This window comes from Perca flavescens, chromosome 18 (genome assembly GCF_004354835.1).
Source record: "Perca flavescens isolate YP-PL-M2 chromosome 18, PFLA_1.0, whole genome shotgun sequence".
NCBI classification, from domain to species: Eukaryota; Metazoa; Chordata; class Actinopteri; order Perciformes; family Percidae; genus Perca; species Perca flavescens.
The window spans coordinates 20,287,242-20,312,183 of NC_041348.1; the positions used below are offsets into that span (position 1 = coordinate 20,287,242).

General features: G+C 39.4%; 1 protein-coding gene across 4 annotated transcripts in view; it reads left to right on the forward strand.

The window, feature by feature from the left end:
- Window positions 1-8,857, forward strand: part of fndc1 (fibronectin type III domain containing 1) — a 36,771-nt gene extending 27,914 nt beyond the window's left edge. For all 4 annotated transcript variants that reach the window (XM_028604874.1, XM_028604872.1, XM_028604871.1 and 1 more), the window contains 6 exons: window positions 1,887-1,995; window positions 4,734-4,813; window positions 5,131-5,160; window positions 6,567-6,728; window positions 6,823-6,945; window positions 8,057-8,857. In XM_028604874.1, the coding sequence (XP_028460675.1) occupies window positions 1,887-1,995; window positions 4,734-4,813; window positions 5,131-5,160; window positions 6,567-6,728; window positions 6,823-6,945; window positions 8,057-8,172 (620 nt within the window). In that variant the 3' untranslated portion in view covers window positions 8,173-8,857. The remainder of the gene's footprint in view (window positions 1-1,886; window positions 1,996-4,733; window positions 4,814-5,130; window positions 5,161-6,566; window positions 6,729-6,822; window positions 6,946-8,056) is intronic.
- The last annotated feature ends 16,085 nt before the right edge of the window (window positions 8,858-24,942 follow it).

Sequence of the window (24,942 nt, forward strand, 5' to 3'; positions counted from 1 at the left end):
CCTGGTCATGCTGTGGGCTAGTCCGTCCATTGATGTGTAAAACAGATAGTTGGTCCGTAGGCTAACGGTGTTTTTTTCCCCTCTTTCTTTCCATCTGTTCTCCTTGGTGTTTCCTCTCTGCTTACACACTATCTTGACACTTCATATTACTTTAATGCATTTTTGCACTTAATTTGTCTGGACACTTTAGCACCTAATAACTATTTGCTCCCATTTCAAATACTTTCTCTGTGAATTTGTTTTATCTTACATACCATGCTGCATTCCATTCCAGTCCCTCCAGAAAAACGCGATTATGCGATCGCATAATTCAATGCATAATCAGCCAAAGTCTGCATATTTATGTGGGGGCTGCATTTTTTCAAATACGCTGCACTTTCGCCGCATAAATTGCCAATTTCCGCGCAAAATATGCGGGGCTTGCATGATTTCATAATGCCCACATTTTTGTTACAAAAAAGTCACATATATCTTAGCAGAAAGTTGAAAAATGTTACACAAGAGCAGCCATTTTCCCCTGTTGCCATGGGAACGTGATGAAGTGACGTAATTACGTAAGTTACATATTCCATCGCATTTTTTAAGAAAACGTGCCGCATAATCAAGGATTTTTGCCAGCAACAATCACAAAAAAACTCAGCATTTTTGTGGAAGGACTGCCATACAGTCATTTCTCTAAAGTGTCGGGACACTGATGTACTGATGTTTCTCTGCTGTTATGTGCAATATCAAAGCCAAAACTTTACCTTTTATATTTTATAAAAATAACTTTTAATGTGAATTTCGTTAAAATGTAGTATTGTATTGCAAGACATACAGCAGACATGATCTGATACACCCATGCAGGTATACAGACAGTTTACACATGCAGATATACAGTAATCATAAGGAGCTGTTTTACTTATTGGGCGTATTTGTACAACCATGTCTTATGAATTACGAGTCACAGCTTTCAAAACAAGTAGATGGAAACAGCTGTTAGCAAGTGGTCTGGAATAGATGATGGACATTGGCATGAGTTTTTACCTGAACCCAACTCTTGGTTCCATTTACATTGCATTGATGACCTTTTGTTTAAAGTTTTCGGGCAAAACATGCATATCAGTCACTGAGTATTATAAGTGTTGCGTTTGGCTCAAAGGACCAACTTCTTCTAGAACATTTAATACAGTTACACCTAAAGCAGAAAAAGATCGAGTCTACACACTACTCTATCTATCCTCAGTTTAACATAGAATGCTAGGAATAAAAAACCCAAAGAAGAAAAACAAAGTAGCTAGTATTTCCCTTCACTCCTGTCAGCAGCCAGCTGTATTGGTGAGGCTCCAGTAAAAATAGAAACTCAGACTCAAAAGTCCAATAGAAACAGTTGGTAGTTTAATGTGCGGCAGAGACAAAGTGAGTGATCTAGAGCTGCGTGACCTGAGGTTGCTTACCAGATTCTAAGGAATGGTCTGCGTGACTGAGAAGAAGAAGAAAACAGACGGCCAGGTTGGAGGACAGTCAGCATGAGCTACAGAAAATGCCAGGGCAGCAGTTTTTCTTCAGAGTTAAATGTATATGGGGGACCACCTACTCTCAGGAAATAATTGAAAGCATAAAATAAATGTTGATACTTTATAAATAATCATAGGTCATGCAAGTTCAAGGTTGATGAAACAAAAAGCTGCTGGTGCTAGCTTCATGTTTATCTTATTGACATGAGAGTGGTATTGACTGTCTCATCTAACTCTAAGTCTCAAAATGTCAAAGTATTCTTATATTGTTGACCCTTAGCATATTGTTGTGTCTCACTTACAACTTGATATGAACATGAGAGTGAATCCAATTGTATCTTTTTCAAACAACTTGAGCTTTGCCCTTTAATTCTATATTGTTCCCTGCAGGCTACATGGTCCACAGTGCTTCATATGACGATATCCTCAACAATAGATGGTCCTCTCGACCCGCCAGCGGGACACACCTGCCTGTGGAGAATCTCAAACCCAACTCTAGGTAACACATTACCAACTGGTGCATTTATATCATTGTGTGTGCATGCAAACAATATGCACGTTCATACAGAGGTTGGTGTGAGCACATGCACACCGCTTTCAGGGTCAGTGATTCACACAGTATCGTCTCACACATAATGGGAGTCATAGAAAAAGAGAACCTGAACTTACAAACAAGGATTTGTTTGGTTAAAAGATCCCTTACTCTGACCTGCATGTAATGTTTATGATGAGATTGCTGTTGAGTTCATGTGTGCATGTATCTGTTGGTAGCCTATTTAGCATATTGATATGTTTCTAATTTGATATCAAACCATGCGGACACTGATCAGAGCAGAGTGTAAGTTGGATACTGATGCTGTAATGCTTGTATAAGAGATCAGTAAACCCTCAGAGTGAAGTAAATCACTTTGGTTAAATGGAGGCAGGTCAAAAAACACATTTGAATCTGCACCAACCATGTGACATGCTGTAAAACTCTAAAATTTAGTGGAACGTAAATTCAGCACACATTATCTGAGATACAGTCACCTGGGTCTGTTTCAGTTATTAGAGCATTTCCAAAACACTGTCTTACGAGACACGGGTTACGGTTTTCAAAATAAATGCATGGAAACAGCTCTTAGCACGTAGACCCAAGAGAGGAAGGGAGAGTACTTGCCTAAAAACCTATTTCTTGCTCGATTGAACTCTGTGCACGAAGCTTGAAAGTCGTAAGTGTAAATGGCGCAGGTAAAAGTCTTTTCTTTAGTTTCTCAGCAAATGTAGTTTTTGATCAATTTTATGTGGAACCATTGTGTATGTACCATAAAAAAACATCTTGATGAAGCACTGGCATGCATCAGCAGACAGCTGAATGAATGGCAGACAGGTGAAACTGCTATCAAGCTGTACGTCAAATAACAATCTGGTGGAAAAACAGTTTCAGATGTGTGAGTTCATCCTCTTGCCCGGTGGAGGCACGACTCTGCTTGAGGTGTTATGATAGGTGGTCTCACCTTAGGAAACACCTGCTGCTCAACACTAACAGAGCTGCGTGCATCGGGTAAAGTTTTCCATGAGATTTCCATGGGATTCCCCTTCCTGGCAACCAGTTTGTATTCACGATAGTGCGTCTCCCATGGTTACGGTTGATCCCGGATTGTTTCATGCATCAGTGATGGCATCTCCCATGCTCCCATGCTCCTTATGGCTACTATAGTCCTCAACACACACATATGTATTCAAACTCATATGTGGACAAGACTTTGCTGCTTTTTGTTGTCTTGAATTATTATAAATGACTTATCTTTGTCAAAACAAGACATTTTGATGACGTCACTTTGAGCTCCAGGAAATAGCGTTTTTACTGTTCTTTGATGTTTTATAGACCATAAAAAAATGACCAGATGAATCGATAAAAATAATCCTTAGTTGCAGCCCTAGTCTTCCTGTCTCTCCTGCTCTATCCAGGTCTCTTGCAAACGGAATCTTGATCTCTAAATAAATAAAGATTGTATATAAGATATATGCTACGATACGTTGTTAATTTAAAACCTCCATGCTTGTTTTTACACTTCATTTCAAACAATACGAGTGTCATTAAATGCCTTTAGATATCAATTTATAATCCACTTACGACCTACAATAGTACAAGTTGGCAGGTTTTTGTGGCTGAACTATCATATATACTGGGGAGCATGTAATATGGCCAGGCTGAATATGGCCCATGGTGTGTGTGCAGTTGCCACATAGATTTTCATCTGATGAGAAGACAAGAAGAGCAATGCTCTAAATGAAGCTGAGAGCTCTCTGTGTTGAAAGTTTCAAATGGCTAGCTCGGCTCAATGTAGCATTTTGTGGTCTATTTTCTGCTTTTATATTGACTCACATTTTCTTTTATTTTTCTACCTTCTCCAATTTCTTATTCATTACATCATCTCTCTGCAGCTGCCTTGCCGTATTCTCCCTCTCTCTCTCTCTCACTCTGGTGATATATATTTTGGTCACTGTTGTCACGTGGCTAGAATGATTGGATCCAGGCCTCGTGGCTCTACGTGGTAAAAGTTTTTGGCTTGGAATTGACCGACCATGAACTTACTGTATGTGACCTTGCAGAGTGAAAGGGAACACATATGCATACAATACTGCATTAATGAATACACACACTGTAACAAACACATCAGCCAGCTACAGTGGAAAAAGTTTGCAAACTCTCAAAGCTGTCACTGGTGTTTTTAATCTGATAGGATTTAATAATTCCTCCACCACCCAGAGACAAAGTGAGCTCACTACCATATTTAAGATCTCTGTGAGAAATTTCTCTTTTGAAGACTCCTTCTGTCTTTCAACCTATTCCCATGCATCCATTCCCTTTCAGCATACATCTACCCCTATGTTTACTTTTTCCACACCCCTTATTTTTCTGTCTTTCATTCTTATCCTCTAGCCTCTATCTGTTAATCTCCACTTGTCTAAATGTCTCTTTTTCCCCTCACCGCCCTTCCCTCCCGTCTCCTTCCCTTCTTCTCCCTTCAACACGAGCCAAATACCAATGTTATTGTGCTGCGCTCACTTTGGATTCGTATGAATATAAAACAGACTACTCTTAAATCAGCCTGAGTGAAGCATGCCCAGTCATCTGCTATGGTCATTAACATTTTCCTCACCTTCACCCAGTCACAACAACGCTGGCAGAATGACACTTTCACTACTAAATCTCTCATTCAATCCTTACATTGTGGTTTGTTTTTTATTCAGGTACTACTTCAAAGTGCAGGCCAAGAATGTGTTTGGTTTGGGACCCTTCAGCGATACACTCACCTATGTCACCGAATCAGGTATGTATCCTATCAACACCTGCAAAGATAAACTTAAGAGATGCAATACTGACTACAGGTCAACCCTCAGTCAAACTGGCTTTCCTTTTCTGTACTGCAGCATGCAAGAAAAATGTCATGGTGACGTTCATTGTATTGCAATGCAAGACATACAGTAAATATAAAACCATCCTTGCAGTAAAAGCAGTCTACCAGATGTACTCTGCATTACGTGCATTATGGGTCTTTCATTCTCAAAATCAGGTGAATGCATTAAACCTGCGGTGCTGCCTGTGTGCTTTTCCTCCCTTGTGAAATGATTGCATTCTTTCTTTCAGATGATCCTCTTCTCATCGAAAGACCTCCTGGTAAGTCCATACACTGGCTGCACGTCTTTAATTTAAGGTCAACAAGCCATATCTTACCGAAGCTGCTGGTTTTGGGAGCCATCATTCTAGAAAGCCCTGATTGCTAGGCAAGAGTCACTCTGAATAAGCCAGGATGATACATCAGCCAATATAAGCTTATTGCAGAAACATCATACTTTGTATATGGAGTGACTCTGCAGGACTAACATAGGAGAGACTCTTGGGGTGTTCATCGGCGGGGGGGAGATGTTGCCCCTAGTTCAGCTGATTGGTCGGGGTCAGAAAGAGTGGAAAGGAAAAAGGGGTCAGACAGAGATAAACCTGAGAAAAAGACCACCTGAGTGTTAACGTTACGCTAGTTAGGGCCACCAGCCTTTTTGTTGTTTGGGGCACTCTTCCAACCCCGTTATTAGCCTGTATTCTAGGGTAATTAAACTCGGTCCTCCGGTTAAACTTCAGCTACCGTGTCCTCGTCATTCAGCTAGCTAGCAAGCCGTGCGGCGCAGCCGCGAGCGCTAAAATATGTTGGCAATAAGTATTATGTAAGACACTGCAGTACAGATATCCCAAATATACTGTATGTTTTAAGTATTTTAGAAACAGTGTACCCATTACATAGTTTGTTCACAAGAGAGCAGTCATAACTTTATTTCTACAAAATGTCCCATTTAGCATGATTTTGTTCTGTATGTAAGGTTTTAATGTAAAATAATATCGATATCGGCCTCAAAAATCCAATATCAGTTGGTCTATAGCTCCAGACAGCACACACTGACACGTCATCTTTAAAGTAATTTTAGGATTTATTTATTGGTATTTGCTGCCTGCCTCCCTGAATCCTCTGTAGACCTTTCCTCAAGAAGGCAATTCAAGGTACCTTACATGAGATATGACAAGGCATTAAGACAAGACATAAAAGAAATTTAAACGGAGTAAAATAAAACAGAAGATAAGCTAAATTGAAGAAATAAAACAGATCAAACTGAATACAAATTACAGTGCGGCACAACATAAATGAATTATGCCAATTTTTTAGAGATATTGGTAAACAGTTTTAAACCTTGATTAAAGTCAGTGGGCAGCCTTTTGACAGACAATCTGAGAGGTCTTGATGGTTCATAAAGGATCAGGAGATTAAACATGTATTTTGGCCCTAAATCATTGATGTATAAATCATCATCTAGGTTCAACATAAAAACTGGATTTGGCTGCCTTCTGGCTACCTTAGGAACTGACCGTTTCATATTTAACCGTAAGAATAACAGCTTTATTTTTTACTGTTCAACTTTACATATAAAATGGATTTTAGTCTCTCTACACTCTCACCCTTTTCTGCATGATGTGGCTTTTCATAAGATGCATATTTTACCACCACAGTGTAATGCATCTCCTCCTCTGCTCCTCAGGTGGAGAACCAATCTGGATCCCCTTTACCTTCAAGTATAACTCAGCCCACAGCAGCTGTAAGGGCAGCCAGTATGTCAAGCGGACATGGTACAGGAAGTTTGTGGGTGTGGTTTTGTGTAACTCTCTCAGATACAAGATCTTCATGGGAGATGGTCTTAGAGGTAACGACTTTACTTCTATGTAAAACCAGTTCTAGTGCTATCATGAAAAATAAAATCCTAATTATGATACCCACTTCCTCTTTTCCCTCCACAGAGCCCTTTTACAGCATAGGAGATACATTTGGCCAGGGAGATGACCATTGCCAGTTTGTGGACTCCTACAGGGACGGAAGGACAGGTCCGGCCTACCTCTCAAATAATCTGCCATCAGCACAAGGTAAACAAGTTGCACATTTGTAGTCTTGATATTTAGACCAAAACTATTCATTTGTTCCACACAGTCTCCTTAGGCTCCTAATTGGTCCAGCTGCATTGATCTAATCTATGCAGAGTAATGTTTAAATAAATACTTTTTAAAGCACCTAGCAGGGTTTTGCATGTTTTAGCCCAAATCTCACATGCTTTTCATTACTGCAGACCATTTTTCTAATTATACCTTAACTTCCTAGACTAATGCCATAACTTCCTGGCAAGTCATATCAGTACATCATGAGAATACTGGGAGAAATCCAACACAATTCACCACAATGCAAAAAAAACAATAATCTTTTACAATTTACAATATTGTCTTACTCTTTACCCTTTATTTGATTTTCCAGAAACCTTGTGAAAGGCTTGCTTTTTTGGAAACTGATTTGCAATGTTGTAGATACTGTGTTTTGGCTTATATTTAGGCTACTGTAAAAGTTAATGCTGTCCCAGTTCTATAATTTTCATATTGTCAACAAAGCCAATGCAAAAACTACAACTAATGATGCATCAGCTCGTCTGTCAATACTTTCTGACTTTCCTACCTTGGGGGCTGTATTTAGCAAACATTACACAACCAGTAGTGAATAGTGCATGTGTACTATTTTCTGCTGCGGATTAATACAAATTTGGGACAGGATGTTGTATGTGGGATTGATTCAAAATAAACTACAGTGCCCATGTTCATCGTAAGGAACAGGTCACCCAGGTCAACAGTGTGGCTCACTGATGTGGTTTATTATTATTTTTTTATAGTTTTTGATACAAAATGAAGCTCTACGACACAGAGGAATAAGAGCAGACTTTGGATTCACAGACCATACTTGTTAGTAGGACCAAGTCAGTTTTTTGTAGGATTTAATGAATAAGAAAATAATAGAGCATCACAAACGTCATGATTTCAGATGTAAGAGTCTCTTGAAGAATTCAGTCATGAAGTCAATCATAGATATAACTAAGTAATTGCTATCAAGTGCTAAATGATGATTATATCCATACATGCTCAGTCTTTATTGCAAGTCTCCTGATACTTTTCTGTAAATGCATATGGACAACATTTTAATTTCTTTCCTTTGCAGGATTTTATCGCGCCTACAGACAGGAGCCAGTTTCATTTGGAGTTATTGGCCGACGCACAGCCCATCCATTCGTGGGCTGGTATGAATGCGGGGTGCCCATTCCCGGGAAGTGGTAACACAGGAGGAGTAGGAGACATTGTTACCGAGGGCAACCCTTCTGCATCCTGCTGCAGGCTCTTACCTTCACTGGTCTTGCCCTTAAAAACAGACTTTTGCCTGCTACAATGAAATGACACCACTACGAATTTATTACATCTTCACGGAAAGAGAATATAGTACTTTTTAAACAACTTAATGTTTATCATTACAATGCACTTTTTTTATATAAAGCAGTCTGTATATGAGGGAAAAAAGAAGCATGTGTGCTCTTGCTTAGTGTAACTCTTGTCTTAAAGTGTCCTTGTACTATTCCCAGCTATCCCAGAGACAGGTCCTCACCCAGTGTTATTTATCTCATCAATAATGCACACACATGGCCAAACCAGTGACATTGGACCAAAGCACAAGCTGCAAAGCAAACTGTAAGAATGGATACTCAAGGTGTGTATAGGTCTGTTCATTTTTAATCGTGAGATTTGAATTTCATAATGTAACAGCTTCTGAGAGCTGCTTTTTGTTTGTTTATTTGTGTTCCTAAACCATCAAACTGTTTGTTTGTGTTTAACACCTTTTTGGTATTCATCAGAATTCATTAAAAGTTACTGTGTAAGTTTTGTAAGTATACGGACAAAGAATAAAAGATCAAATATTTGCTCAGGAATTGTGAGAGATTGAATAAAGGTGTTATGGAAAACACAGCAATCCAAAAAAATGAATCACATCATATTCTCCTGCTGCCACATTCTTTTCTAGCAAAAGCTTCCACACGTGATCCAGATCTACTTAATCAACCTAATGGAAGATTTGAATAACAGAAAAATATTGGTGGAGCCAGCTGGCACAGCAGCGGTTAAAATCAGATGAAATGTTAAAAACAACATATTGTAACACACTGCCCCATAAATATGCAAATTGGATTTCTAATGCTTTTGTACTATAATTAGATTTTGTTTGAAATCAGTGGTGGAAAGTAACAAAGTACATTTACTCAAGTAATTTTCTTAAGTAAAGAAGTTCATTTGTTTGAATACTTGAGTATTTCCATTTTATGATACTTTATACTCATACTTTAATATTGTACTTTATACTCCATTACATTCCATCCATCTTCGTCCGCTTATCCGGTATCGGGTCGCGGGGGTAGCAGCTCCATTAAATTTACCTGGCAAATTAAGCTTAGCGTTAGTTCATGCAGGACACAGAAGTCATACGCCTGCTGATTGAATTATCCTTCCTATCAGACACCCACCAATCCCAGCCATTCACACATCAAGGCGGTCCTTTTAAATGTGACTCCCTTCTCACTGATCCCTGCTACACTGATGCTGCTTCACTCACTGCTGCTGCTGGCATTGTTTTGCCTCCACCCCCCAAGCCTCCACCTTCCTAGTTCAGAGTCCTAACATGACTCAAAGTTTAAAATGGTTCTTTTTTTAACCCAGGGGGGTTTCTGCATGGTGCTCCCTGTTTCAGCTTAGCATGCTGCTTGGCTGGACCAGGGAGCATAAGGAAGAGCGGAGCCATCAGCACCAAGCATAACTGTATTTTCATTTATTGCAATAAATGGTTAAATCTATGACAAGAGTGTTTCTGACTGAACTGTAGTTACCACTTACTTTTCTAATTAGGTACGTATATGCATAATCATAGGACTCACAGGAGCCATTTTTCCGCAGAACAAGTATTTTTACCTGGTGGTCTGAAGTATCTAGATCTTTTACTTAAGTAAAAGTAGTAATACCACACTGTATAAATAGGATCTTTACATTGTTATATTAGTTCTTTAATCCAAGTAAAAGTTCTGAATACTTCCTCCACCACTGCTTGAAATAGTACCCACGTCTGCTGTGTTAGGTTTGGAAAGGCCCACATTACACATTTGTTGAACAAATCATCATTGGTATATCCTGGATCATTTGAAACTGAGTGTTAATCCAATTATCTGACAGATGAGTTAGAATTTGCTTCTAATGCTGCTAACTTGAGATAAAATCTTTCACAAGCAATAGACTTTCATTTTCATGCTCAAAGCCAATTATGGCGCTCAGATTTTAATGTCTTGTTTGAACACAAATTACAGTCCATCTGTTTAAAATAACTGTAATAAAAAGGAAAAGATGTGGTCATAAGTGGGTCAACTCCAAAATAAACGAGGTGGAAAATATTTCACAGATGAGGCTTAATGAACGGAGAGATCTATTTTGTATGTGTTGCCAATTAAGCATTATTCCAGTTAAGATTGGTTGCTCTTTCCGTAAAGGCCAACAGCAGAACTAGTGCTGCTCTTTTCAGTGCTTGCCTAAAACTGATTCAAACTGTTGGTTTTGACTCAGTGAGAAAAATGTATAATGTTGCGTAGGCTACTTGTTTTCAACACGCACAACTCTGCCTCAAAGCAAAACCATAAAAACGTATCACTCCTATTAATCCTCATCATTCCTCCAGGAATGGAATAAGATATAACCCACAAAAGGCTTGAGACTTTATCATTATTCTATACATGACACCTACTTTAATACTATACTTACTCTATTGGTATTTAAGCCAAGAATGGGGTTCAACATTTACTCAGGTTAGTGCAAGAAATATTGCAGTAGAAATGCAGAATTTCTCCAAAACAATACTTTTAGTCCATTACATTAAGCAGAGTTGATCAGCTTACCTTCCTTACTTAACTCTGCACAGTATCAAAGGTCCCTTATCTGAAGAGCACAGGCTGTTGAGGTTGGCTCTGATGTGCTATGGCAGTCAGATTTGAAAGACATTAAATGCGGATTGAGTTCTGAGAGGCCATAAAACATTTCCCCTGGTCATTGATGAAGAGATAATGGTTGTTTTTGGAGTGATTACTGACCAATTTGTCAATGCTTTGGTGGATGACTGTCACATTTTAAGCATATTTTCCAGGTATGATGTGTGTTTATGAATGCCTCTAGTACATGTGTTTTGAGTTAGTGATGATTCTCCCTTTGCCCCAAAATATTTTCATTGGCTGCAGGTTGCAGTGCCATTTGACCTGAGCAGAGAATGATATTTAATACAACGCACTATGGGAAACCCGCCCTGAAAATTAATCTTCATCTATGCAAGTGTTTTTTGCTTGAGAAAAAGACTAAGTGGAAATGAAGAAAAAAGAAAGAGAAAAGGGGAAAAAACAGGAGGATAAACATGCTTCATAAACACGTGAACTTGAAGACTACCACATCTGCTACAGATGTTAGAGAGGATAAAGTCATACGTTTTGTGTGTGTGTGTCCCAGTCAGAAATGATGACTGCTGTCAGAGGGAATAAGAAAAATAGATAAACCATAACCAATACAAAGAATGACACAGAGCTACAGGACAAGCAGGAAAACAGGAGTGTTGTCCAAGATTTAAACTTTGCACCACTGCTTTCCCCCGAGGCATTGATTCTTGGAAAGACCTGAAACACACCATTTAGAGCATGTGATTTTGAAACTCCTAATCAAGGAATTTTAAGTGTTTTTTTCTGGGAAACATGATAGCAACACTCCGGGAATCATGTGTGGCATAAGTATCTCTTCCTCATTTACTGTCAAATGCAAGCTTTTAATGTCCTCTTATCTCTAGTTTGGTGCATAGTTACTCCAAAGAAAACATGTCTCTTTGGCTAGCTACTTATGTAAATGTATGCCCTTTAGTAATTTTCAACTTGCTGTGATGAGTCTATGGATGCTTCCAGTTAAAGTGGGGGAAACAATTAGGAGAGATATAAAAAAAAGAAGCAAGGCAGGGCCAAAATAGACAAGAAGTCTATTTTATGCAAATGCTGAGCGATGCGACTGCCAATCGGGGTGAAAGCAGCGTGACATATGTACGTTGGTTGCTCAAAGAAAATCATTCAAGATGGCGGAAACACTTCAGGACATCGTATTTCTGTATATATCTGATATATTTGGCATTTTATCTCATATATTTTGTTACCCCTATCGAGAAATAAATACTTTTAAATCCAAAAACACCATTCTTGTGACTTGACAATACCTCTGAAGTGACTCGTAAGACGTGCTTGTAGGCAAGGGGGTAAGCTTCGCTTCAGAACTCAAACCTTCTATGGCGCCATTTTGATTCCATAGACTGCCATTCATTTTGACGTCACTTTGACAGCGAATAACTTTACATCTGAAGCGTTTCAAGACTCTATTTGTCCATTGTTTATTTCTTTTTTATTTCATGTGCCTATGTTATCCCCTTACATATACCTACGCTCTCCGTCTCTGCAAGATTCAAAATGATTGAGATTTCTCTTGGCACAGCTACCAGAAGACTTACAACTTTCAGACAGGTTGCTCACGTCACATTTACGTCGTCTCTCTCAGTTGGAGGCTGCGCAGTAACGCTCAGCCCTCACTGGAAAAGTGCTTCTAATATCCTTCACTGGTCTCCGTCCAGAGCTGTTGGTCCAGTTTATATATATGGGCACGTCCAGGAACGCCCATCAAGCGAGTGTGTGTTGCTGTCTTTTGTAGCTAATGTGACTGTAGGGTTATAGGGCAAGTATTTAGCTAACTTCTACGGCTAGTTGCTCTAGCTTTGCCCATAGACAGTATATAATGGACCAAAAGATCCCGTTGCTCTGGACGGAGACCAGTGAAGGATATTAGAAGCACTTTTCCTGTGAGCGCTGAGCGTTACTGCACAGCCTCCATCTGAGAGAGAAGACGTAAATGTGATGTGAGCAACCTGTCTGAAAGTTATAAGTCTTCTGGTAGCTGTGCCAAGAGAAATCTCAATAATTCCGAATCTTGCAGAGACGGAGAGCATAGGTATATGTAAGGAGATAAAATGGGCACAGGCTAATTATTGCTAACTAAAAAAACATTAGTAATTAAACTTAAACAGCTAATGTAAGTTGAAACTGCCTACGAGCTGCTCATGTACTATACAGTAATTCCTCTACTATGTGACAGTAAGTTGCGTGGTTATGACACAATTGTTAGCCTATTTTTACAAAAACTTCTGCTACGGAGCCATAACGTGAGGTACAAGGTAATGGAGCCTTTTATACATTGTCGTGTTTCTTTAGAAATAAAAAATGGACAAATAGAATCTTTAAATGCTTCAGATGTAAAGTTATTCGCTGTCAAAGTGACGTCAAAATGAATGGCAGTCAATGGAATGCTAACGAGAGGTGATATTGTAGCATCAAAATGGCGCCATAGAAGGTTCGAGTTCTGAAGCAAAGCTTACCCCCTTGGCTTTGCCCCCTTTTTCACAGCAGACATTTTGACAAGGGAAAAGCACAGGTGTGATTAATAAGATTAATGATGTTAATATTTGGGTGAGTTACTTGACATTAAAAGTTCAAAACTTTGAGCTTATATTGTAGCTGGAGGAAATAATTCAATGTAGCATGCTAATATCAGGACTTGATTATAAATGGTTATGTGAAGCTAGTGAAGCTAATACTGATAAAAGCCTATTTAAGACTTACACACATTTGCAATCTTTTAGGTGGAGTCTGTGTTCAACTAAGCAGGGTGGTCCTCAGGAAAACAAAATGTGCTCCACAAACACCAATGTTCTAGACAGAGTTTGGCTAATCAAACTGGTGTGGTTGTATTTTCTCCTGTTATGAAAAATTTACTTTGGATTAAAAATTGGATTGTGATTTGTTGCATCTGCTTTGATCAAGGAGCCAAAAGCTGACATAAGAAAACAAAAGGATGAAATGGTGAGCGCCATCAGCATCCACACACAAGCACGCACGCACGCGCGCGCACGCACGCACGCACGCACGCACGCACGCACGCACGCACGCACACACACACACACACACACACACACACACACACACACACACACACACACACACACACACACACACACACACACAGCCTTTTAAATTTGTCCAAAGATAGCTAACACCATGACATCCATCCATAATGAAACGCCACTAAAGCATCATATGTCAGCTATTTTGTCAAATCCTTTGAGTTTTCAGTTAAGGGCTGTGCACAAAGCAAAACTGCAGATCCTTTATATAAAAAAGGGCAAAAGGCCACGCCAACTTGATTGAGTCCAGGCCCAGTTGACTTTCCACACGTGGATCTTACATTATAAATTCAGCTACTTTTCAAACTGGCTGATCAATGCCAGTAAGCTACTCCTGGCATTAGTGTACTGATATAGATAAAGCTCATTTCCATACATTTGAATATGCCACAGAATTGCTTAATTACAGGAACATTAATATCTCATACGAAAACAATGTGTGGTTGTGAAAGAATGCAGGTCTTTTAACTGTTTTCCACATGTTGCTTTTTTTGTTTCTTTTTGATAGAAGTGGGTCACATGCTGTTTGGGCTGGAAAAAGTTAGACTTCATTCTAGAGAGCTGAAATCATTGCAAGAAGAACCCATTGAAGGTTGAAAAGAGAAAAGCAAAAAGGGAGGAAAAAGGGTTTGAAACTGATAAAAGCAATGTTATGTTTTATTTCTGTTATTTGTGTGCAGAATTTAAATAAGCGATATTTAAAGTGTTTTCTTTATGTTGTATCAATTTTAAATATACTGTAAGTAAAACCATGAGACATATATGCAACAGGCTTCATTTTTCCTGTATGCTTTAGTTTTTGTGTAATTTTGAAAAGCATAGCAATATGTTTTTTGTTAAAAGAGTTCAATTTCTAGTCTAAACTTGAGCTGTTTGTTTATTAGTATGAACCTTAATCTGTCACTTTCTGTTGCTTTTTCGGTTTAAAGGTGCAATATGTAATATTGTAATACTGGCAGCTAGCGGTTAAAACTGCACTACCAATTCAAAATACTGGAGAGTCGTCTCCCCCGCCCCCTCCTTCCCAGACTCGAAGTTCACGGTGGTTGCCAGGCTGAGACCGCAGCATTCACAACGTTGCTAGACGCTTTTCTCACATAGCCAGACATTACTCCACAGCAAAGCGGAGTAGCTAACGGTAGATGCTGGCTATATTGAAATAAAAGCACGTGCTCACGCGGAGCTCTGTAACCAACTGACAGACACACTTTTTCGGCTTAAAATTATGGTATTAATCGCTAAAAACACCACAACCTCACTGTCCTCTCCACACGCCAGTCAGGCACACTTCCTCAGCTTAGAATTACAATACGAAACACTAAAAATACCACTACCTTGCCGACGGAACACAATTTTTTGCCTTAGAATTACGGCAACAATCGCTAAACACACTGCAAACTCACAGTCCCCTCTTTCCAATTTACAGGCCCCCTCTCATGGTTTAAAATAACTTACCGTTGTCGGCTCCAGCCGCTGAAGAGGCTACACGCTGTAAACAGCCATGGGCTGCTTGCCTGGTCCTCCCGGTAACGTTAACAGTTAGCAGGGTTAGCATGGCGGCGTTAGCCAGGACCAGTCGGGATCACTTTACTGGCTATGTCTCAATTGTTTTTGCGAGTAACCAACTCGGGTACTCTAGCTATATAATTCTATGTGAGTACACAAATGTTGAAATGACAAAAAATGCCCATATCTAGTAGCTGTGATAAATTAGCCTGAAGCTAATGCTTACCTGTTCAGGAGAAAATAAGCCAACTCTGCGCATCTCCAATATTTACCAGTGGGTTGTTACGTCTCTGGTCACGCAACTGTTAGAAACATGCTGTTTTCTTTTTTTTAATGTCATGTAGAATCTATCTCCGTTGATCCCGTTTGTTTGTTTGCTGCTTTCATGGCTGTACTACCGTTACAGCTGTAGCGTGCTGGGTTTACGTTTTTACAGGTATATCTGGCAACCCGGCCTGCCTGTCAAACTGGGCCGTTTATAACAACGCACAGATCAAAACATAAACATAAATTCCGTCACGGAATGTAAATTTCAAAAAGAAAAAATACTGACATTAGCATTGTTAGCATAGTTAGCATAGTATTTCAGTTTAACATGTTTCCTTAATATCTGATGAGGCATTGGTGTCATTTTTGGATTTATTACAGTACAAATATTACATATTGGACCTTTAAGCAAATACTACTCATGATGAACAGGAAGGTTGTAAGGCCCTTAGAAAATACAGTTCTAAGGTTTCAGCTCTGTAATGATAAATACAAAAAGTGTTACATGTATTGGAAGAGAAAGCATACTGGCAGGAGAGAGGATATGCAGAGAATCCGGGGGAATATTGAGTATCTTCTGCAGTATCAGTTGGAATGACGGGAGCCATAAACAACACAGACAGAGAAAATGGCCTGTCCCTCTGAACAAGTTTTTCATGACAAAAAAAGGTCTAATGAAAATTAAAGATCTGTGAATTCTCAATTGCTCAGAGACATAATATTTACCAAACTCCAAGATGAAATAACAGGCAGGCTGCAGTGACACAGACCCGATTGTTTTGTTCTCAGCTTACTGTTCTGTTATTGGGGTTTGGATGAAAGTTGGGGCTCTTTTTTGTTAACTATTCTGAGCTCATTGTAAAAGTCAGTTAAGAACTCAGCCTGCTGAGCCTTGCAATTATATCATTTTTTGGCATGCGGATAGGTACAGTCACGCAATAACCTAAGAAACTCTGTGGGGGGAATTGAGAGGTGAGTGTAAAGGAGTCAAAAACCATAATTATCTTTTCAGATTATCAGTGGTTAGACTTTTGGTATATCCCTTAAAGGATAGCCCTTTCCAACTGGGAACTGAAGATGTTATGCTCTCTTCAAAGCCACCAGACTCTTTTGACAAAAACAATCATTTTACATTACCTCACAGAACACGGGAGTTGCTGGTCTACAGCTGCTGGGGGTGTGTGCCAAGCGCCATCTATTGTAGGTAATACACTGATTGTGGATAAGTACCTCATACAACTCCACTTTAATTCTGAACTATTCCTTTCAGGTTTAGTGTCTCATTTCCTATTATGCAGGAGGAAAAGAAACGCCGACACAATATGGTGACAGGGAGCTCAGGAATTTGAGACATACTATTCACGTCATGAAATACACAGAAAATGTTTCCAACATTTATTTAAAAAGTAAACACAGTCTATTATGAAAGACCTGTTTTATGTTTCAGGCACACACAAAGCATACAAGGCAGTCAAATATGGATATATTATTTCAATGCAAACTAATTTCCAGGTAATCATGTCAGGATAAGAGAAAGTGCTGCAGCATATTCCAATTCTGTCAACAGCTAAACTCATTTAATGACGTGGATGTAAATTACTTCACGTGATGGAAACAAACCTGGAAAAACAGAGAAGATCTTAGACATCGTTAACTGGGGAAAAGAGCAGGGTGTTTACTTACACTTAAGCATTGACGTTGATTGCTACTGACCTTCCTCTGTGACTGCGTGTGAGGTCTGGGGTGCATTTAACATGTCCCACGAGTCATTATATGCAACGACACATGTGCATGCTGCACATAAACAACTGCACTTGTGTCAATACATAGCACACATGACCTTTGTGACACTTAACTCAATTAAATGAGCAAATCCTTCCTGATCCAGCAGCTTTTAGATATCTTTATATTGGCCCATAAACCATAAAGATAGGTTTTAGGATTATGGGTAATTGTTCCCATGGCTTTTCTTGGCTAACTAAAACACTATGTCATCCTATCTTACATGATCAGCTTATATATATCTGATAAAGAGGCTGTGAAAGAGCTTGACTGAGTTGTGGTTTCTTTACAGTTCCTGTTAAACCCCTAATGAAGTCAATGTTAGACACTAAGATCGATTAATGAGGCTCCAAACCTCCTGAAGGCCAGGACAGAGAGAGAGAGAGAGAGAGAGAGAGAGAGAGAGAGAGAGAGCGAGAGCGAGAGCGAGTGAGAGAGCGAGAGAGAGAGGCACTTATGATGCTGTAGTCTGCTGTCTTGAACTCTGAAAATCTATCTCAGCTGTAGAAGAATGATGCATTTTATCCACAGAATTTGTTCCTTTTCTGTGAGCGGATGATGACAGAGTTAAGGTCTTATAAATAAATCAGTGGTGTGAGGTGACGTATTAAGAAGCTGACTGCACTAAAAGGGAAACATTTTTTAGTCTTCAGGACTGAGGAGGCGAGTAACTAAAAGAAAGGAAACAGAACTGAAGCTGTAAGTAAGGGAAGTTACTAATACTCTGACTTCATCAAGTTTAATTTATGCTTGATTGCTTGACACTTCACACGTAATTGAAGACAGAACAGCAAGCAAATTTCACTTTCATTAAATTTACATTATTTTGTTTTTTGGGAATTGTGTCCATCCATCCGTCATAAGAAGTCTGACATGGCAAGAAACATGAGTGGTCAGCATATCGTTAGTTTGAAACAAACCCCCATTTTAGCCAAACTTATGCAGAAGTGAAAACAAAGTTCAAATGATGAAATTCTTACCCAAACCGTCTGTGGCAAACATTCATCACAGTTTACAGCCCCACTTCCTGGTACAACCTTCACCTCACATACTTTCCGTAGTTGTGTGCACACCAAGTTTTATTGTGCAATAAGAGATTATTACTCCCTTTTTTGTTTACTTTCAGTTTTACCTAAATAAAGTGGTTTACATAATCTATCTAAACTAGCTTGTTTACAATGTATTGCCTGACTCTCTCTCCTGACTGTTTTTTTGGCCTGTTGACTTTGTTATAGCAATGTTGCTGTTTTCCCAGATCTTAGCAATTACTTTACAATGTTATCATTACCGAAGAAAATTATGGCAGAACTACAAAAAGAACACCCACATTGTAATAAAACAGATTTTTACTTTAAGCAGAATGCTAACTGACTGCATCAAGAGTTCTGTTGTTTTATGTTCAAGCATTGATATAAAAGGAAAATATTTTGTCAAATTTATATTGGGAATGTGACGATGTACTATTTTACTTCCTCTGCCAAGCTTGATTTTAGGTATACTGAGCTGGAAATGACTTCTCGAGTTGTCATTTGCTCTGATTTTTAAAGAATAGTGGGACATTTGGGGAAATACCAACCTAATCTCACAGAATTCCATGAAATGAACACAGCCCCTTAACTCAAAATCTGTGGCAGTTTCACATAATCGCTGAAAAGAATTCCGTGAAATGGACATGGATTGATGAAAATTCCGTGATGAGCCCACGGAAGAATTCCGTGAAATTAACACGGCCCCTTAAATTAAAGGAGAACACAAGGCAATTTTTACGTTAATCTTGATCGCTATACCTATGTGAGTACTGTTGATAGCAAAAAAAAAACGAGCCGAATCAGTGGTAGCAACACGGAGCTGCTGCAGCTAATGCCCAGAGCTCCCACTTAGCTAAAACGGCAGTTTTGGGGGCATAAGATAAAGAGTGCCTTTGTGCCTCTTAACAGACACAAAATGCAATTAAAATGTCTGTGCAACATGAACAGGGCCGTTACATGACAACAAGATGCGTTTAGCAACTTAGCCATTATTTAAATTCACCTGCCCTGTTAGCTACTAGCTGCCATCTGGGATGAGTGAGTGTGTTCAGCCAGGCTTCGGTAATAATCATCACAAAGCAGTTCTGTGTGTATTTGTAGCAAATATATCCATTTTGTGTGTGATCCATCTGGCGTTGGTGAGTAGGAGTCTTGTCAGTGTCGATCATTGTGGTTTCCATACCCGGGCTAGCAAGCCCGGCCGGCGTCCTTGCTTCTGCTTCCTCCCCGCCCTCCAGGGTTACTGCGACCGACAACAATCCAATGAGCGCCCGCTGGTACTACATAGGTATAGCGATCAAGATTAACGTAAAAATTGCATGGAGTTCTCCTTTAAGGAAAAGGTCGTGGGTGGGCTTACGTTTCCATGACACGTGGGACAACAACGGGATGGTTGGGTTTAGGAAAAGAAGAAAGGGACACGGGACAACAACGGGACAGTTGGGCTTAGGAAAAGAAGAAAGTGATGGTTGGTTTTAGGAAACGTGACTTGTGGGACACAAACCCCGGTCTCCTGGGTTTAAGTCCTGTGTTGTTTGAACCATCCACCGCCCCAACCAACCTCCCTATGTGGATTTTCGGGCTTCCATACTACTTTCTACCGTAGTCGTTCTTAATGCTATGTAATCTTGTCATTGACTTTACATTGACATTGTTTTCCGTGGTGGCCACACAGAATTTTCACACATTCCGTGTCACCACCACGTAATGTGGTGTTAACAGTTCGTGATCATTTCACAGAATTCTGTGAGACCAGGCTGGGAAATACGCTTTTTTTTTTGCCAAGATTGTCATTGACATGTCCTTGTAGATGCTTACAACTATATTATAGTCGGTTATAAAACATGTATTAAATATTTGTATAGTGCTTATAAATGCTAAATAGGTGAATTTAAAGTAAAGTGTTACCCCAAATGGGGTAAACACGTATTTAGTTTATATCTTTTTGTGAGTGACAGCTGAGCTAATATACCCACCTATCTGATAGTGAGCTCATCTGACACTGTGTTCCAGACCTTAGGCATTAAGGCTCATTAAATCACCTCCACTGCTCTTGTCAAATGCCAAGTTGTTCAAATTTTCTATTACTTCATTATTATCCTCCACCTCTGCAGCAGATACAGATACGTCATCGGAAAAGTCTGTGCCAGTGGAGGCCAAGGCCAGGAGCGGCTTTTCTTGATAATCAAAACACAACATTGGCAGGGATATCTACCTTTGACAAGTTTATTGTTTTGGACCTCATTTTCCTCCATGTTAACTTTCCAACACGGTGGCCCCATTGTTCAAAGAAATTATTTCATCATAATCAGTAAGGCTAGGTTAATATTTACACTTCTCTAATATGACTCCAGTACACTCAAAAACATCCCATTATGCCGAATGGCTGAATGGCTAGTACTAGTAAGAGGAGTGGGATTGGTTATGGTTAGGGTAAGAATGTCAGGGCGAGCTAATCAGGGATGAGTTCCCTAATGAATATTCATGAGTCTTCCCCACCACCCCAAAAAAAAAAAAAATTACATCTGGTTCTGGTGATTGATTAAAGGAACACGCCGACTTATTGAGAATTTAGCTTATTCACCGTAACCCCCAGAGTAAGACAAGTCGATACATACCCTTCTCATCTCCGTGCGTGCTGTAACGCTGTCTGACGGTTCCAGCATTAGCTTAGCCCAGCACAGATCCTGCAGGTAACTGGTTCCAACTAGCCTACTGCTCCCAATTGTGACAAAAGTGACAAAATAACGCCAGCATTTTCCTATTTACATGTTGTGATTTGTAGAGTCACAGCGTGTACAAAAAACAACGTAACATGAGACACAGCCATCTTCTAACAGTAAACAAACTGGGAACTATATTCTCAGACAGGCTTGCTGCGAGCATATTACTCCGCCCAAGTACTATATTCTTCCGCCTGAGAATATAGTTCCCGCTTTGTTTACAGTTAGAAGGCGGCTGTGTCTCATGTTACGTTGTTTTTTTGTACGCCAGACTATAAATCCCAACATGTAAATAGGAACATGTTGGCGTTATTTTGTCTCTTATTCGGAGCAGTAGGATTACTGGAACCATTCACCTGCATGTTCTGTGCTGGCCTGATGCCGCTGGAGCCGTCAGACAGCATTACAGCATGCATGGAGATGAGAAGGGTATGTATCGACTTGTCTAACTCTGGGGGTTACGGTGAATAAGCTAAATTCCCAATAAGTCGGCGTGTTCCTTTAATGCAGCTTTTTGATTTTAATTGTGATGTTTTGTGATTAAATTCTGAATCTTCAACATTCCTCTGTTAGGTAAATGTAGTAGTACAATGTCTTCCTCTGATATAGAAGTACCCTGTAAATCAGTGGTAGGCTATACAGTGGAGTTGCATATTAAGTGGTTCGGGGTCCTTCTGTAAGTAATTTTGGGGTACAATTTAGTTCTGGAAAATGCTACAAGCACCAATACCACAGGCCAAGCAATCGGCCCGTTACAAACAGGCACATTTTGAATGGGCACTGTAAGTCTTAATGTTAATATCCTGTTATGTGAAATAAATCTGAGGTCAATAGTTCAAACACCCTTTTTGTTCCCTGTGTAAGCTACCTAGATGCTGCTACCCATGCACCTTGCCATTTTCTTGTCTTTGTTCTTATTCTGTAACGGTTGTCCCCCTGTTTATGTGTCTTTTATGTGTTTCATACCTGCTGCACACCCTATCGCCCTGTAGGGACACAAATAAAGTTGAAGTTGAAGGGAACTATGTGGTTTTCTTGGTTCTGCTCAGATGAAGGGGATAATCACAAGAGAAGATAAAATACGAACCAGGGAATTCAGTTTGAAGGCTTATCAGACGCCAAGACACTGCACAGCGGTCTAAAGGTACTCCTTTGAAGAAGGATTTTGTATATCTGGAAAGTTATCAAGCCAGTATTGTTCTCTCTTCCCTCTGGAGACCAACAACACAGTGGTCTCATTATAATAAATGAGGAGGTTGCCTTTTTTGATGCAGCAGCAATGACTCATGTCTAAGCCAAATACTGTAATACACTGTTAAATTGATGCTAAAACTTTAATTACATAAAGTAATTTGAAGGGATGTTACATCAAATATCGTGCATACAGTAAAACGGCGTGAAGTCAACAGAAAAGGTTAAATTGTAAACACACAATAAAAGAAGGCATGACGAGCAGTTGCATAACGTAAAGCAGACATGTCTCTGCATGTGAGCGTGGTATGGAAACGGTTTTGGTTTATTATGTCTCTCTCTCAACTCATTTATTGACCTGAGAAAATCTGACAAGTTGACTTATTCTTTTTTGCCATGTGTTAGATGAAGGTGGAATATGTGCGTTACTCTGTTGGAATTTATTCCTGTATGTCTCTGGCTATTGAACAGTGCTTCTCAGCTGCTGTGATCCATCAAAGTCAATCAGCCTTGGCCCAACATCAGCAGGGGGTAAGGGGCAGTTGTTGCAAACAAATATTAGAATTTTTTTTAAACCTATTAAAGCATCACAGAGGTAAACCCATCAGAAGGTGTTGGGAAGGTCAACTGCTAAAAAGGCGTGCTAAACCTTGTGGTACATTGTATTGACATGTCAAAATTCATCTGATGCTTCACGCAAGTTAAAACAAATGAGAAGAATTGTTTGCAAATGCTGTTTCACCACCTCTTGCCTCGAGCTTGGTGAATGAATTTTTTCTGAGATTTGCATGAGTGGGAGTCTTTTATACTCACTCCCACCCTGTCTGACTTTCTGGGGATGTAAATGTTACACCCTTCTGCCAGTGGCCGAGGAAATAGACAGACATTCAGAGAGCACAACACAGAAACAATCTGGATTTACAGGCGGGAGCTTTTGAGCAAAGACGTAACCAGTCTGTTCCTTGTGCTCATGATAGACGTTGTTACTTATCATTTAACTGCCATTGGAAAGCACTTCAGGGACACGATTTATTTATACACAGTGGGACACTAACAGATGTGGAATAAACAGAAACACAAGTACTTCCGTATGTGCAGACAAATGCTGCAATCAAATGAAACACAGAACAGTATTGACACAAAAACAATGCAAAAGCACAACATGATTAAACTTGACTCAACGAACAGAAGTGATGCTTGATCCAAACAGCATAGTCGTCCAATGTCTTAATACATTTTGAAACTAGAGATTGAAGATATGCTTTTTCTGCTCCCTTCTTGCCCTATTCATTACACCACTAAATCTAGACTTAAAAAAAGAAAAGCATCACATCTTGAAAAGCCATCTCATATGAAAGGGAAGTCACATGGAACATTTAGAATGCAGTTTCCAAAAGAGGCTTCCAAGGCAATTTCCATATTTTCTGTCATATCTATGTTAAAATGTCGGATTTTCATGTTAAACATGGCCAAAGCTTCAAATAATGAGGCAAATGTATTTCAGAAAAATCCGGATGAGCAAAAACTTCAGATTCCTCAATGTTTTGAATGCTCCATTTTCAACAGGTTTTTTTTCTACTCTCGGCTCTGTGTAACGTAACTCGAAACTGGGTTGCTATGATTGGTCATCTGCTCCAGGCAGGCTACTGAGGCATTTTTTTAGGCTAACGTTACTGCAGTTTTATTGCCACAAGTACTGTAGCTACATGCTAACGCCAGAGAAGCTGTAATCTTGGCTACCAATGTTTTATTTCTCCCCAATTTTGGGTCACATTACTTAATATTTGGTTTAAAAGCCTTTATATGTGATTTTTGATGTTAGAAAGTGCTGCTATATTCTATTACTGTCCACTGCTAACTATAGCAGCTGCATGCTAACGGCAGGGAAACCTGCAATCTTGGCTGCTATGTCGTTAAACTCTCCCCAATTTCGGGTCAGATTACTCCTGAAATATATCCAGTTGGGTAGTATTTGGTTTAAAAGCCTTTATAGGTGTTTTTTATGGTACAAAATCCTGCTGTATACTCTGTTGAAGCCACCGAATGTACAGAAACAGCAACAACAGAAACACTGATACGGAACAGAGCAGACTGGGCTTTTTGTCAAAAGTATTTGACTGGAAATGGAATGCTATTCCAGACAACATAAATACCTGTAGTTCCATCAGAAGCTTCAAATTTCAATTAAAACATTATTTAAAAACCAATCAACTCTGCAACCACTAACATCCTGCTTTTTTTACTTTTATTTTTTAATTTTCAACATGGTGCTGAACAGTCCCTAACAAATAAAATGAATAAATTAAAAAAAATTATTTCGAGAGGGGGGGCTTAAAGAGACAGGCACTCCCAACAGGGCAGCAGCCATGGGCAGTATGAGAAAAATAAAGTGTAAACATGTTTTAGTAGAAACACAAAATACAAGTATGAACCTGAAAAGGCTATATAAGAGGTCCTCTTTAGTGTTTTATGAATCACGATGGACAGAGCCAGG